Raw genomic sequence first — 15,644 nt, 5'->3', positions numbered from 1 at the left:
GCATCACCTGATATGTTAGAGATTCATTTGTTTGTGGCCATTTAAATGTATGCTTTAATATAAACTATTTTGTTTCCTGCTACATCCCAGTACCTAGAACAAGCCTGGCACATAGCTGATGCTCAGTCAGTATTTACTGAAGAAAAAGTACGGGGAAGGAATGGGTGAGGAGGGCCAGGGAAAAGGAAGGAAAGGATGAACAGTGATTGGTTGTCTAGGCATAACTGTGTTTCACAGAATATAATGGAAAAGAAATCTTTTGACTGTTTCTTTAGGTTTAAGTATAATCTGGCGCAGATGATTCCCTAATTTTGACACATCCTAATAAACAAACAAAACAATCTTCCCATAATCCCCCCACCCCAAATAAACAAAGAAAAAAGAGAAAGGAGGGAAATATTTCTAGACACTGTGTGTGGTACTATATATAGCTCCATGAGAACAGGGACTTACTCATCTGGCGCAGTAGGCACTTAAACATTTGTCAAATGACTGAAGACCAGGGGTCTTCCTAAATGTTCTGCTTTGTGTAACCTTCTTCTAAGACTTTTACACATCTGTGAAGTGATGGAAATCCCAATAATCACAGACAGAATTTCCTGTTGCCTCAACAGGACGAGGCTGAATCAGATTAATTTTATTTAGAAAAAGTTTTTTCTTATAAAACTTACATCCCAGAGCTCTTGGAGTAAAATTCATACATGCCACAAAATCTAAGTAAATATTTCAAAGAGAACATTTGAGGAGGAAAAACTAGAACTGTAAGGAAAACCTCAGTCTAACTAGAAGAGGAACCCCACTCAAGGTTCACAAGATCAGACCAAATAAGAAACTGTGAGCCAGTGAGGAGAAATCAGAAGATGAGTGTTAGGACTTACGAAAACAGTATAGCTTTGATTTTGGAATGGGACACTCAAGTAGAGCCCCAAAGGGTTTTGTATTCAAAAGCAACTAAGCATCTGCTGAAAAAAAATTAAATATCTGAACAAGAAGGGATCAGATGCAAGGTTTAAACATAAATACATAAAATAGATTCTGCAATTTTTCAAAAAAGATTTGTCATCTCCCACTCTAGAACTCATCCTACACAATGTTATAAGATACACTACACTCTTGATTGTGAAATAACTGAGCTTTAGAATAATTCACTGAGTTTCTGAATATTAAAAACAGAGGTATAAATTAAATAAATCATTAACAGCTGCTTAACACTGATAAAATATACTTTTATTTACTTTGTTGAGTCAGAGGGTCATAAAAAAATTATTGCTAAAGTAGATATCATCAGGCAAACAGAAAGGTGCTTCGAAGTCCAGTTACCTTGGAGTTTATTTAAACTAAGAAGAAAAGGTCATAATGTTTTCATGCAATACATACTTGGTTCTTTAAATAACAATTGTGACAAATAACAGAAAGAATTAAGGAATGCTGCACTTGTGATCCATACAAAACACCAAAATTTGGGGTTGTACATAATTTAAAATGTTTCAAACACTTTTTGAAATACTGTTGTAGCCAATGCTTAGAGGCATGCCTTAGGTGGGCATAGGAATGCAGTTAAGAAAGAAAAAAAATTACACTGGAACTACTCAATTTCTTCAAAATCACTGAGCAAGAAAAACAACATTGAACCATCATACTGATTTCACACAACTTCTATACAGTACCTTGACTTAAATCCAAGAGCAAAAGTTAAGACTCTCCTCCTTTATTTTTGGTAAACAACTGCATGGTAAACTTAGATGACTTTTCCCCCTGGATTTTTACCTGGGAGTGGCCTTTAAAATTATTTTATTTAAAAGAGGGCAGGTTTGGCACTTTTATACTGATGTCACCAATGTTAATATTTCTTGGGATCTCAGGAAGATTCATATTCTTTACAGCTGATACAGCACGGGCTGGAGCTCCCGCTAAGCCAGCCTGTATATAGAGGCAAATAAAAGAAAAAGAAAACATACAACTCAGGTGCAGCTCATCAAAAACACTAAAAATGGAGGACAATAATAAACGATTTTCATATAACAAGCTTAGAAACCAGATGGTAAGTTTGAATTGATATGGGATGGGTACTTTGAAATACTAATCTATAAAGAGAAAAGCTGACACATTAAAAAATACAGTGAATACATGCAATGATAATAATGTAAAGATTTACATACAAATTAAACTGTACTTAGATATTCATAAAACGTTCAAATGACAAAAGCTAGATTTTCACCTATATCTTGATGTAACTGACATGATATAAGCATGAAGTATATTTTACATTAGTTTCCTTATTAAACACCTCTTAAAATAATTATGATATATTTTGGGTTTTTGCTTTTAAAATGCCATTTATTATAAAATATGCTGTGAAGTAAAAACTAAAAGTAATAGATCATGTTTGTTTAATTTCTTTACTCAGGGCTAATGTCTTAAAGCATTTCAAAACAATAAATTATTTTTAAACTTTTTTTTTAAATTATGGAGGCTATTCTAAATTTTTAAAGGAAGTTCTAGAGCATTAAAAAAACAATAGGCTTTTAAACTAAAGCCTCAATCCAAAGAGGACAGTTCTGTCTAAAAATGAAACTGCAATAAGAGGATCATTCCAACCTTCCACACATTAGTAAAGATGTAACGATTAAAAATGTCATACCAAGTAGATCCAACAATATATGTGTAGTTTACAAAATACAAATTTAAAAAAGAGCATAACTGCAAAAGATAGATTATATGCATATATAAATGAAGTAAATATAAAATATGCAGTACCATTAGGGTACAATATTTGGCTTTTATCTTAATAGAAAAATTTATTATTTTGTGAAGTAATTTTGAAAAAAAATGCTTAAAAATAAAAAAAATGAATATACATCACTATTCTCAAATAGCTACAACAGTCTTTATACTTTTAAGGTTTAAGTTATATACCAATTATATTTCATCAATTTTTATTCAGACTATGTAATAAAGCCAACACATCTCAATTCAATAGCACATATTGTCTTGCACAAAAGCAGACAATTAGTAACAAAAATAAAAGTCTTTCCACTTTGATTAGATAACATGAATATATACAGCAGAGGGCAAACGTAGGTTGATAGTTATTCATATGGAAAATAATACAATAATTAATAAATAATACAAGAATTAAGTCTCTTTCACTTATACCATAAATCTACTTTCATCCTATCCTGTATAAGAAACAGTGGTCATGTAATAGAGACACTAGTTTTAAAGTCCCTTTTTGTAATTTTAGGTTTTATTCTCTCATGTAATCCTGCCTCTTTTGTTAATTAATAATAGTAATAATAAAGCTGTTACCTGAGAAAAATCTTGACTGATACAAAATAGGCCAGTGTAAACTATTTGCTGAATAAAGGATACAAACATTGTTAAGCAATGAAATAAAAGCCATAGATTATCAAGTCAGAATTGGGAGTAATAGAAAAATTAGTAAAGTAGTATTATTATAAAGGCAATGAGAAGGGTAATTTGGATAAAACACTCCACACCCAATTAAAGACTTAATAGGGCTGGGGCTTCAATTTTTGTAATTTAATAGGGGTCAGTTGATTTTAATATATAATAACTAAAAATCTAATTGACCTCTATATGTATACCTACCTGAAGTAATGCAGTTTTTGTTATACTTCACTTGCCTCCTACTGCCCCAAAGGTAAAGATACATATGAATATTACTTAGGGTAGTGTAAATCATATTAAAAGGGATCTTTAAGTAGATCATTTCAAGTTCAATGTCTAGCTACCAAAATTTAAATTGTTAAGGATCAAAGAAGAATTCAATTCAAATAGCTTTACCATCTTGTAGGCTCCTTTTATCAGGAAATATGCTGTCTGCCAAGGGAACAAAATTTATATTATAAAATTACAGATATCCTGGAAGTAATATCATTTTTCCAGGTAGAAGAATTTTATGGTTTTTCTAAATAACAAGCCAATTTGCCACTATTTTTACTCTGAAATTTCTATTCAGGGTACAAATGCTAAGTAGGCTATTGAAAAGTACTGATAAGATATATGAGTATCAATATTTCAAAAGGCATAAATTATTAGAAAATTTTATGAAAGAGAGAGAAAAGATAGATATGTGTGTGTTTTACTGGGTGCTATGATACATATTTATAAATAGTTAAAATGATTGTTTTCAGTATTAAACTAAATGTAACTTTCAAGAAGCCTTTTTTTCCTTAATACCCTATACCATGAACAACAAACTGAACTTAAGCAAAGAAAATGAGAATAAAATGCATCCTGTTATATTTCATTAGATTAAATCACTTCTTTGTGACCAAAGATGGTATTGACTGTTGACTACTAATGAGAATACATAAAGTCAATAGAGCAATTGATTTAAATAGCATATCTATGCTAAATTCTTATTATGTAAAACCAAAAGAAGTTTCTAAATACAGCAAATTACAATTCTTCTAAACATAAGCAACAAGCCATAGACATGCAAAGAATGGTAATGTAAACTATTCAGAACAGTCAAATGAATTGAGAGAATCAAATTATTTCTCAAGTATGTTCAATACTTTTGTGTAGAACGTCATGAATTTAAATTGTACAAAAATTTTAAATTGCAATGTGTGCGTCAATTTTTAATTAAACATTTTAAGAAATCAGATTCTACAGAATATAAAATGTAGGAAATACAAGGACTATTGATGAGTAAGTAGATGTTTAAATGAGCTACCAATGCTTATATATATATATAAATTCAGTGTTTAAAAGAAAAATTTCATGTTACCAGGCAGTTAACACCCAAATGCTATAAAATCAATTTGACTTTCAGACTTCCAGGAAAGTGAAGTCTGAAACATTTTATTACTGAAATGTAAAAGAGGTGATTTGTCATTAGAAAATCAATTTGCCAACGCAGTTGTAATTTTCCAGATATATTCAAAACAAGATAACTTGTACTAACACTCATATTTATAGAAATTAAGTTTACCTTACCTGTTAGTTTATACAATTTAAAATGTAAAAAGAAGGAAAAAAGGTATCTCTGACCATACAATGTAATTCTTAAAGATTTAAGATTACACTATTGACACAAGCAGAAATAAAATCAAACTCTACTGGAGAAATAACTTGTTTCCATCTGTTATTTTACTCGAGCACCACCATGGCAAGTAAACTGCAGCAACTCCACTAACAAAAACAAATGTATGAATCTAAAGCTGTCAAGAGTATGAATTAGATGAAAGAATGAAGTACAGTATATAAAAGAATGGTCACGTTTTCTCTCCCATGAGATTAAATAAATTAACATAATTAAGAGAAAGAAAACAAAATGAAGTCTGCAAGTATACCAAAATGAGGCCAAACAGATAGAAGACTTATACAGACATACTCTGGGAAATTTCAAGCACTGGAATCACAAAGATAGTAATGGATGGACATGATTTTTTTTATTTTGTTTTTAAATTGCCAGACCCAAAAATAAACAAAATATGTGCAAGCAAAACTGAAAAAGCAGCATTACTAAAATGTATTCCAAAAATCTGAAAGCTCCCTTTTCCTCATGCAATAGCAATTAACTTTCTCGAAGGGAAAAGGAAAGAATCCAAATAGTTATTTCATCTAAGACATAAAATACCAACCTACCATTTTTAAAACATTTTCTCAAGATTGAGATATAGCATAAGATGGCAGTTGGAATAATTTGTACATACTAAAACCTTTACCCACCATTCCTGCTGGAAGTTGGTATATGCACATTCAAAATTTTGACCTAACAGCAAACTGAAAGTACATCAACATTAATAAACAGAGTATTAAATGGTTTCAGACTCAAAATCATTAACAAAATAATGGCAGATTTTGAAAGATGTTTTGAATGAAATAGAAAATGTCAATATTTTAATTTCTGACTGTAAGGTAGAATAACTTTTAATCTGGGACCTTGTAATAGGCTTTTTCTTTGCTTTAAAGGCAGTGCTTTAATACTACAATTCTAAACAGATTATAAATACTGATGACAGTCCTCTAGTGAGCAAGAACATAACAGCATTTCATAAAATTTTTTTATCAACATTAGAATAACAATTTTAAAAACTTTCAAATTGATAATCATTTTATATAATCTTCCTTTATAGTTTAATTTCTAGCATAGGATTTGCCTGTGTGAAATAAACACAGCAGACTAATGTCATAAATGGATTTAATATAACTAGTTTTGACCATTACAAGTGACCTCAGGGGCCCTCACCATATTGTGTAGAACAGAATAACTGTGCATGTCAACAAGGGGGGGCAGAACCAACTCACAAACTGACTTTCCAACATCTGTCAATTAGGCCCACTTTTCCTATTCTATACTCTTTAAAAACAGATACTTGATTTTAAAAAATAAAGAAAGAAAACTAAGTACTAATTTAATTCTAGGTATAGAAGTTAAAGAGACCCAAGTGGTTTATGGTTCTTGCTAGAAAATAGCAATTTAACATAAATTAAAGACTAAAACAGAAATTGGCAGTGATCTGGATCTAAGGAGTGAATAAGATAATTATTTTCTTTTGCAGGGATAAAGTGCCGGTAATATGGATCCGGCGACCAAATGTGGTGCCAGCAGCCTCATGCTATGTAGCCCATGATCTTGGAATAAAAAATTACAAAGCCTCCTGTCTATTGCTGCTTCTCAAACACATCCAGAAGGTAGTAACTGAGTGGCTATACACTATGCCAAATCTCATGACATTTTCCTAATTAGTAAAGTAGGTAATCTAACTTATTAAGTTTATAGACTTTTTTTTTTCCACAGGACTCAATAAAGTATTTTCATTTGAAAATTTTTAAAAGAAGTCCTATATATATTTTCATTTTTTCTGAAACAGCTTTGTACAAAAAAGTTGATCTAGATGGAAATGTTTAAATAATAATTCACACAGTTAACTTATGGTATAAAAAAATGTACAGAAAATACTTGAGGAAAAATAAGTTTTGTAAAGCTAGGAGCCTATTAAAAATATTTCTAATATTGGTCAATATGTTTTGCAAAAATATTCAGAGTTTATAATATTTTATTAAGTCTTATGACATGTTGGACATCAGAAGATTACTAAGTGGAAATCCATTTTATTCTGGTAAATATATTTAATTCCATTTTCTTGGAGTTTTTAATTCAAAGCTAAAAGATTTCTGATCTTGCTTTTTATTGGCCACTTTTAATATACATCTGTTAGTCAAAACTAGTAAAAGCAATTCTGTTAAGACTTTGGGACTGAAAACCATTGTGGGGGGGAGGGATACTATTCAACAGTTGCTGTTGTTCTAAGCCTTCACTGCTTCCCACGTTGTATACAAAATTTTGAAGGTTCAGCTTTTGGTTTTTAATTTCACAGCTTCCAAAACCTAGCAGTCAATTTTCTGTTAGCATTCTAATTTAGAAAGATGGGAAAAAAAATCTGTGAGAGCTAAAGTGATATTGGTTCTGCCATATGATGCTCAAAATAAACTCTAAAGTTAATATACAAAGTAAACTGTCATTTCCACAAAATATAATTGTTAGTTAAATGACAATGTTTAAAAAAAAAACAAAAAATTTAAACTTTCCTTTTACAATGCAGGCAGACAAAACAAAACAAATATGACATCAATGATATACCAGTAAAATACACTAAGTTCAATAAAAGATGGAAAAACTACAAGGAGAAACTAGAATGAAAAATAGGTTACAGGGACTATATGGGTTCATTAACACAAAGGATTTTTGAGTCTGGCCTAAATAATTAATTGCCATTGACATCATTTTGCTTTCCCTTTTGTTAAAGTACATTTTTCTCAAAGTCAGCAATACCTTGTCTACCTGTCCTGTCTGGGAGATTGAAAGATAAAGGTCTGTAAGAGAGAAGAATGGAAAGAGCTAGAAAGATCAGGATGTTCGGGAAAAAAAAAGAAGACTGACTTTAAAAAAGTAACGACTAAATTCAGAGCCATTTATTCATCTTAAAAATAACATGAGATACATAAAAACTAACAAGTCTCCCAACCCCACCCATCTACCGCCACCCCCAGGGAGTCCTTTCATGCCTAGGCAGATTCCTGGGTGCCTCTTAGACTTCCCCAAATCCCACCAAGTTCCCAGGTTAAACCCTTCTTTCCCAAGATCCTAATGTTAGAGCAAACCATTTTACTATCAAAGCAGGACAGATAAAAATACATTTAGAGCATATCTTTACTTCTTTTCTTTTTAAAGATCTGGATGATCTTTGCTCCTACCTGTCTACGTATTGGGAATTAAATTGGATCACTCCGACTGTCACTGAAAATATACTATCATTAACTCAACATAATAAATCTTCTGTATTTATCAAAGTAAAAAAACCTAGATAGAACCATATTCGATTTTAAAAGCTGTATCTTAATTAAACCTAGGATAATTTTTATAAGATAAATGCTATTCCAAATATTACTTAATTTAAAAAATATGATAACCAGATCTTGTCATCAATCATGATACTCTGGATTTTAATTAAGTCTTTCCTGGTAAGTTTTTGTTTATATAACAAATTTTAACTAAAATTTAGTAAGAGTCAGATTAGTAAAAGCTTATTGTTCGCTGTCAAGTAATTTTGGATTATTCAGTAATCATATGTTTTGTGGATAGCCAGTTTAAGTAACATGGAAATGGAACCAACATGAACATTTCAGTGTGCCTAGAATAAAGCTGGTAGTCTTCAAAACATACTTGAAATATATGAAAATTACTGAAAAATTATATAAAGTCAACATTATTTTTCAACACAATTTCTCAAAATATTATCAGGACTAAATGGCCTCAATTGACTCAAAATCCTAATTTTATGACTAAATAGTGGTATATATCACATGTAGAGAAATACTTAATAAATAGATGTTGTGGTTTATCCTCAATCAGATTTAAAATATGCTTTCTTATAAAGGAGAAAGAGAAAAACTAATCTGGTAGTAGAAAACTGACTATATGTTAAAAAAGGATCAGTGGATGAAAAATGGAGGAGTATTCACTAATATTCAAAACCATTTTAAATAACATTGCTTCTATAAATGGATTTTTAAGTTATAATATTCTTATAACTATTTCCATCAAAAATTTAAATTTTGTGTTTACTGCTCTTTATAGATTAAAAACTGCTCATTAACCAGATAGTCAAAAAGCAAATATGCATTATGCAATTATTATAGGCCCTTTATGACATTTGTCAATATTATATACATCACACTAAGGAGAAAAAGAAAAAAGGACACCACCAATGGGAAGGAGTTAACTACTTGGAAATATAAAAATTTCAGACAAGAAGTCAATATATTATAATAAATGATTATACAGAATTTACAAATTACCACATCCATTCATTTTAGTGATTATTAATGGATTGTATCACTGTTTCTTAGAATTTAAAATCTGTATCCACACAGCTTTGTAATGCAGAGTTTAACACATTACATAAATTTCAAATGACCATTTTAAGATTTTAAAAACTAGTTTAGAATTTATAGTAAATCTTTTACTATACCTGATAATATATTGCAAACTAATCACACTAAATAATATTGAGTCATTTTCCTTGTCCTATTCTAATCCAGTTTATTTTTCCCCTTTCAAAAACCAGTATTTTAAAAATTGACTATAGAAAACACAAAATACGTACAGGTACTTAAGAGTCATAACTTTATGCTCTTCACTATTATAAGCCTCTTTTGAAAAACCAAAAGGGAAAGTAAATGAGTTAAGAAGAAATGCAGGATTATTTTAATTTTAAGTAAAACATTGGAACATTTATACAAAGCTACAACTGTTTCTAACCCTCAGATTTCAGGTTTATCCATCATCCGTGTTTTATTCAATTCCAGTGAGCATAGTATGGTATTAAACTAATCTTTTAACTGTCAACAGTATAATAATTCTTCAGAACTCACCTGTTATAAATTAATGCTAGCTAGCATATGTTTAATACCTTGCAGCTTTCATAGTAATATTTACTTCATATCAACCAAACACCTGAACTTGTATTAATAATTTTTTTTGTTTTTTTGGACTAACAATTATAAATATACATTCCTAATCTGAGTTATGACTATAAATACCAAAGGTAAGAGTATCCTCAAACAAATATAGCACTGTATGAGATATCACTATTATCTCTCTAAACTTCTGCTATAGAAACAATAAAACCAAAATAATGTGAATTTGAATGGCTTTGCTACTAATAATCTAGTATATGAGGAGTCATTAAAATTCTAAAGTAGGGTTTATACCAGTGGTTCCCAACCTTTTTTGGGCCACAGACTGGTTTAATGTCAGAAAATATTTTCACAGACCGGCCTTTAGGATGGGACGAGACAAGCGTCAAGAGTGAGTCTTAGACAGATGTAACAAGGAATCTGGTCATTTTTAAAAAATAAAACATTGTTCAGACTTAAATATAAATAAAACGGAAATAATATAAGTTATTTATTCTTTCTCTGCGGACCCGTACCGGTCCGCGGCCCAGAGGTTGGAGACCACTGGTTTATACCATGCTAAAATGCTGGTTGGGCCTCATTCACCCAATCTAACAGCACAAAGTCAGCATGCATAACTAAACAAATCTTTCTCTTATAGAATGTCATAAAAGGCACAAATACATGTATTAATGAATAAAATATATGACTTAGCAAACTGGTCAGTGACCTCTGAGAAGGATCCAGAATTAAAAGATTAAGGCATTGAATTTCCTTTTTCAATATGTACTCAGGCTTGCTAAGCACCTATTATAACTTATTACTTCCATTGTCTTTTCTTTCTTCTTCCAGAAATAGCTTTGTAATGCTAAATTTATATAACTTTAAAGTACAAATTCTAAGATTTCCTTGATAATTACTGACTAAATTTGTTTTGTAAAGTAAATATTTATTCCATTTTCAAATAAATATTTTTTAAGCAAAAAAGAACTTGGAAGTGTGTTAATTACCCAAAGCAGGTATGACCGTGGCTAAAAGAATGATGCATAAAACTATTTGGCGAATAGTAATAACAGAACATTCGGCATATTGAAATTTGTATATTCCATTTCTAAAACAGAATAAGCATATCAGCTGTACCTAAAGGGTGATTCTGAAGGACAGTGAAAACTACAAGTCACGCACAATTTATGATCATGCGTACTACCTTCACTAACTAGAGCACTTTCCATTCTTACCTCAGATTTCTCCAGTTTATTTTGTGCGTCAATTTGTGTAACAATCTCATTCATGTTGGTCTCTAACACCATTCCCCCCATCACCATTTCTGCAAGAATATTGTGAACCTAAAAGAAAAAAAAAAACCCATTAAAAAAACTCATTACAAAAACATTTCATATTCCAGTAGTTTTGGTTTACATACTGCTATGTCTACAAATCTGAGCTGTAAAATAATTTAATTTGGAGTGAAGGCTCATAATCCACATCACTACTGTGAGATTTAGGCAATTATGTAATCTTTTTAAGTCTTAGTTTAATGGGCTATGAAACAGAGACAATAACACTACCTCCTTCAGATTGTTGAAAAGATTAAATGAGATCATCATGGAAGCACCCAAAACAAAGGATCAGTAAACATAAGCTACCATTTTTATCCTATCATGTTTAATGCTAAAAAAATCATTCACAAGGAACTTTTATAGGTTCTTAGTTACTAGTTACTAAATTGTTTTATGCTCAAGGTACTTAATGAAGCTATGTGGCATTACTACAAGCTCTACATTGAAAACAATAAAATTTTCTCCTTTCTGTAGGCACTTTAACAATGTTCTAACCCAGGGGTCGGGAACCTATGGCTTGCGAGCCAGATGTGGCTCTTTTGATGGATGCATCTGGCTCGCAGACAAATCTTTAATAAAAAAAAAAAATGTTAAAAATATAAAACATTCTCATGTATTACAATCCATTCATTTCCTACTGCTCATGTTCATGGTTGTGGGTGGCTGGAACCAATCACAGCTGTCCTCCGGGACAACACCAAATTTTTATTGGATAATGCTTAATGTATATGGGTCGTTGTATAGCTCTCATGGAATTACATTTTAAAATATGTAGCGTTCATGGCTCTCTCAGCCAAAAAGGTTCCCGACCCCTGTTCTAACCCCAAAGCCCTCTCTATATGAAACAATGAAATGTTTTAATCAAATACATCTTAAGACTAAAAATGCTGTTTACCAAGCCCTGTCCTGGTAGCTTAATTGGTTAAAGTGTAATCCTGGCACACCAAGGTTATGGGTTCAATCCCCAATCAGGGCACATACAAGAATCAATCAAGAAATGCATAAATATGGGACAACAAATTGATGTTTCTTTCTTTCTCTCTTCCTTCCTCTCTATCTTTAAAAATAAACAATACAATTTTTAAAATATTGAAAATAAATAAAAACAGTATCTTCCATTGGGGAGAAAAAATTTAGCCTATGCATTTTTCCATAGGGTATTGGATCAAAAAATCCCCAATTCAAAGCTGAATTAAGTTTCACTGAATAGTCTACTCTATCTGCTATAATTTTAAAAATAATAATGTGGCATTAAGAATGAAGCCTCTCTGCCTGACCTGTGGTAGCACAGTGGGTAAAGCATCAACTTGGAATACTGAGGTCGCTGGTTTGAAACCCTGTGCTTGCCTGGTCAAGGCATATAGGAGAAGCAGCTACTACAAGTTGATGCTTCCCGCTTCTCTCCCTTCTCTCTTTCTCTCTCCCCCCCCTCTCGCTCTACTCTCTCTAAATCAATAAAAAATCTAAAATAATGAAGACACTGAAATTAAAAACAAATTAGATACAAACACTGACTCTACCATTTACATGCCCTTCAGCAGTAATGTGACCTCTCTGAATCTGTTACTTTATCTGTAAATTAGAGATAAAAATAGGATAGGCATCTCACAGGATTATCATAAGAATAATTCATGTAAAATGCTTAGCAGAGTATGAATAGGTATTATAGGACAATCTATCTATCTCTATCTCTAATCTTATCTCTATCTTATCTTATCTATCTATCATCTATCTATCTATCTATCTATCTATCTATCTCTATGTAGTGAGAGGAAGGGTGGCAGAGACAGACTCCCATATGCAATCCACTGGCATGCCCACCAGGAGGCGATGCTCTGCCCATCTGGGGCCTTTGCTCTGCTGCAACCAGAGCCATTCTAGTGCCTGAGGTGGAGGCCCTAGAGCCGTCCTCAGTGCCCTGGGCCAACTCACTCAAAATGAGCCATGGCTGCAGGAGAAGAGAGAGAGAGAGAAGAGAGAGAGAGAAGGGAGAGGAGGAGGGGTGGAGAAGCAGATGGGCATTTCTCCTGTGTGCCCTGACCAAGAATCGAGGTAATTTCTTTTTTAAACAAAAACTCTTTTTTGGTTAAATATGTAACTATTATTTAATTTTCATTCCTTTATAAGAGTTTATGCAAATGTATTCATCATTTTAAAAACACTGCCATTGCCTGATCTGTGGTGGCGCAGTGGATAAAGCATCAACCTGGAAACACTGAGGTTGCTGGTTCAAAACCCTGGGCTTGCCTTGTCAAGGCACATATGGGAGTTGATGCTTCCTGCTCCTCCCCCCCTTCTCTCTCTCTCTCTCTCCCCTCTCTATAATGAATAAATAAAATCTTAAAAAAAAAAAATTTAAAAAAAACCCTGCCATTATTTAATAATTTTTCATTATGACTAGATCTACAATCTCTGGTATAAATTTTGAAGAAAGAATTATAAAAATTACTTTTCCTAGCAAACAACACAAAAACGAGAAGCCACAAATGTCTTTAAAAATTAGTACCAAGTATCATCATTTCTACTACTATCCTTTCTGCTACTAGATATCTTTTGATGCTGTACTTATAGTATCTGATTTAACTCTCATATTAACCTTTGTTAAAGCTGAGAGAATAGACCAGCTTACTCAAGACACATAAACTAATATGTGGCAAACTAACAATTCAAACCTAAATCTGGGTTATTCTAATCCAACTCCTTGCTTTCTTCTGTTAACAACAAACGAAACTGATACAGTTAATTAACTTTTAGACATAATCTATGAAAATTGAATTAAAGGCCAAGAAGGTGATTATGTGGTAAAATAAAATTATCTTGTTATAGCTAATAGGTACAACATGCAGGAAAAATTGATCAGAAAGAAAGGCCATGACCAGCCAACAGAGATTGATTCATCAACACTTTTGTTTTAGCAGTAGCACTTCCTCTCTCCATTTTAAAACAAATTCTCATCAGAAAGCACAATTTGTTATGTTGACAAACGTGTAGTAACTTTACAACACCCACTTTGGTCAGGCTTTCTTGTGGGTTCATTATATATACATTGTACTATACTGGCTTTCCAGAAACATCTAAGAACACAAGCACTAGAGTAGTGGATACTAAAATTTCAGTATTATAGGAACATCTTCCAAGTTTAGAGGTTTCAAAATATAAGTAGTCTGCAAATATGGGTCATACCCAAGAAATTCTAAGAATGTTATGTCAATTTACTAGATAATAACTAGGATGTACACTTGCCTTCAAAGTATAGGAAAATTCCTATAAAAGCAAATTCAGAAATCCAGGAGTAGAAAATAGGTATGAAGTGTGTGCTAAATCCTTAAAGAAATATAATCTCATTTATTATAAAAATAATAAATGCCTAAAAATTATATTCTTGATGAGGAGTACTTACACATTATGTAGAAATTTAAAAAGATTAACAGTTTGGGAATAAAAATTATTCATTGGAAGACTACTCTAATAGATCAAAGTTATGGTGTCCAAGGACAGGTATGTCACATGAGATAGGGAAATTTAGACAATGAACATAACATGTCCAGTGACTAAAAATTCATGTTCCAAGAAATGGAAAGAATTTTTGGTAGATTTAATATGAGAAAGAGGATGATAAAAAGCCCTAAAAATCTAACTCATATGGTTAACAAATTTCCATTATTTTGTTTTATAAATTTTATTTAAAACAGATTTTTATGGAAATAAACTAAAGGGTGACAATATGCTTTTAATACAGCTCAACTGCTAAATTCTTTGATGTTCACCTAAAATAAGAGGTCAATGAATTTTTACCCTCCTTTTTGAATTTTTATAGGCATTTAAGTGTTTTTTAAAAAAGCAAATACCAAAGAAAAAAGAACAACAACAACAAAAAAGAAAAAGTAGCAAATACCACATTAACGATGTACTCTTGCATTTAAAAAATCACATAGTGCCCTGGCCAGTTGGCTTAGTGGTGGAGCGTCCGTCTGGCGTGTGGAAGTCCAGGGTTTGATTCCCGGCCAGGGCACACAGGAGAAGTGCCCATTTGCTTCTCCACCCTTCCTCCTCTCCTTCCTTCCTATCTCTCTCTTCCCCTCCCACAGCCAAGGCTCCATTGGAGCAAAGTTGGCCTGGGCGCTGAGGATGGCTCCATGGCCTCAGCCTCAGGCACTAGATTGGCTCTGATTGCAACAGAGCAATGCCCCAGAGGGCAGAGCATTGCCTCCTGGTGGGCATGCCGGGTGGATACCAGTTGGGTGCATGCAGTAGTCTGTGTGTCTGCCCTCCCTTCTCACTTAGAAAAAATACAAAAAATAAAAAAAATCACATAGCTTTTTCTGAACATAAACCAGAACTTCTGAATTTCATTTTTTAAATATCACA

At 32.1% G+C, this 15,644-nt stretch overlaps 1 protein-coding gene across 5 annotated transcripts in view; it reads right to left on the bottom strand.

Annotated features, from left to right (window-relative positions):
• Positions 1–1,205: 1,205 nt before the first annotated feature.
• The window catches only part of AP3S1 (adaptor related protein complex 3 subunit sigma 1), a 90,683-nt gene continuing 76,244 nt past the window's right edge, over positions 1,206–15,644 (bottom strand). For 2 of the 5 annotated variants that reach the window (XM_066274121.1, XM_066274122.1), the window contains 2 exons: positions 11,175–11,282; positions 1,206–1,920 (listed from right to left, as the gene is read on the bottom strand). In XM_066274121.1, the coding sequence (XP_066130218.1) occupies positions 1,792–1,920; positions 11,175–11,282 (237 nt within the window). In that variant the 3' untranslated portion in view covers positions 1,206–1,791. Of the gene's footprint in view, positions 1,921–3,326; positions 3,351–7,810; positions 7,852–11,174; positions 11,283–15,644 lie in introns of those variants that run through there. The other 3 variants (XM_066274125.1, XM_066274123.1, XM_066274124.1) reach the window with 3 other exon arrangements.

This window comes from Saccopteryx bilineata, chromosome 4 (genome assembly GCF_036850765.1).
Source record: "Saccopteryx bilineata isolate mSacBil1 chromosome 4, mSacBil1_pri_phased_curated, whole genome shotgun sequence".
NCBI lineage: Eukaryota > Metazoa > Chordata > Mammalia > Chiroptera > Emballonuridae > Saccopteryx > Saccopteryx bilineata.
This window is presented reverse-complemented; position numbering and strand designations above follow the sequence as displayed.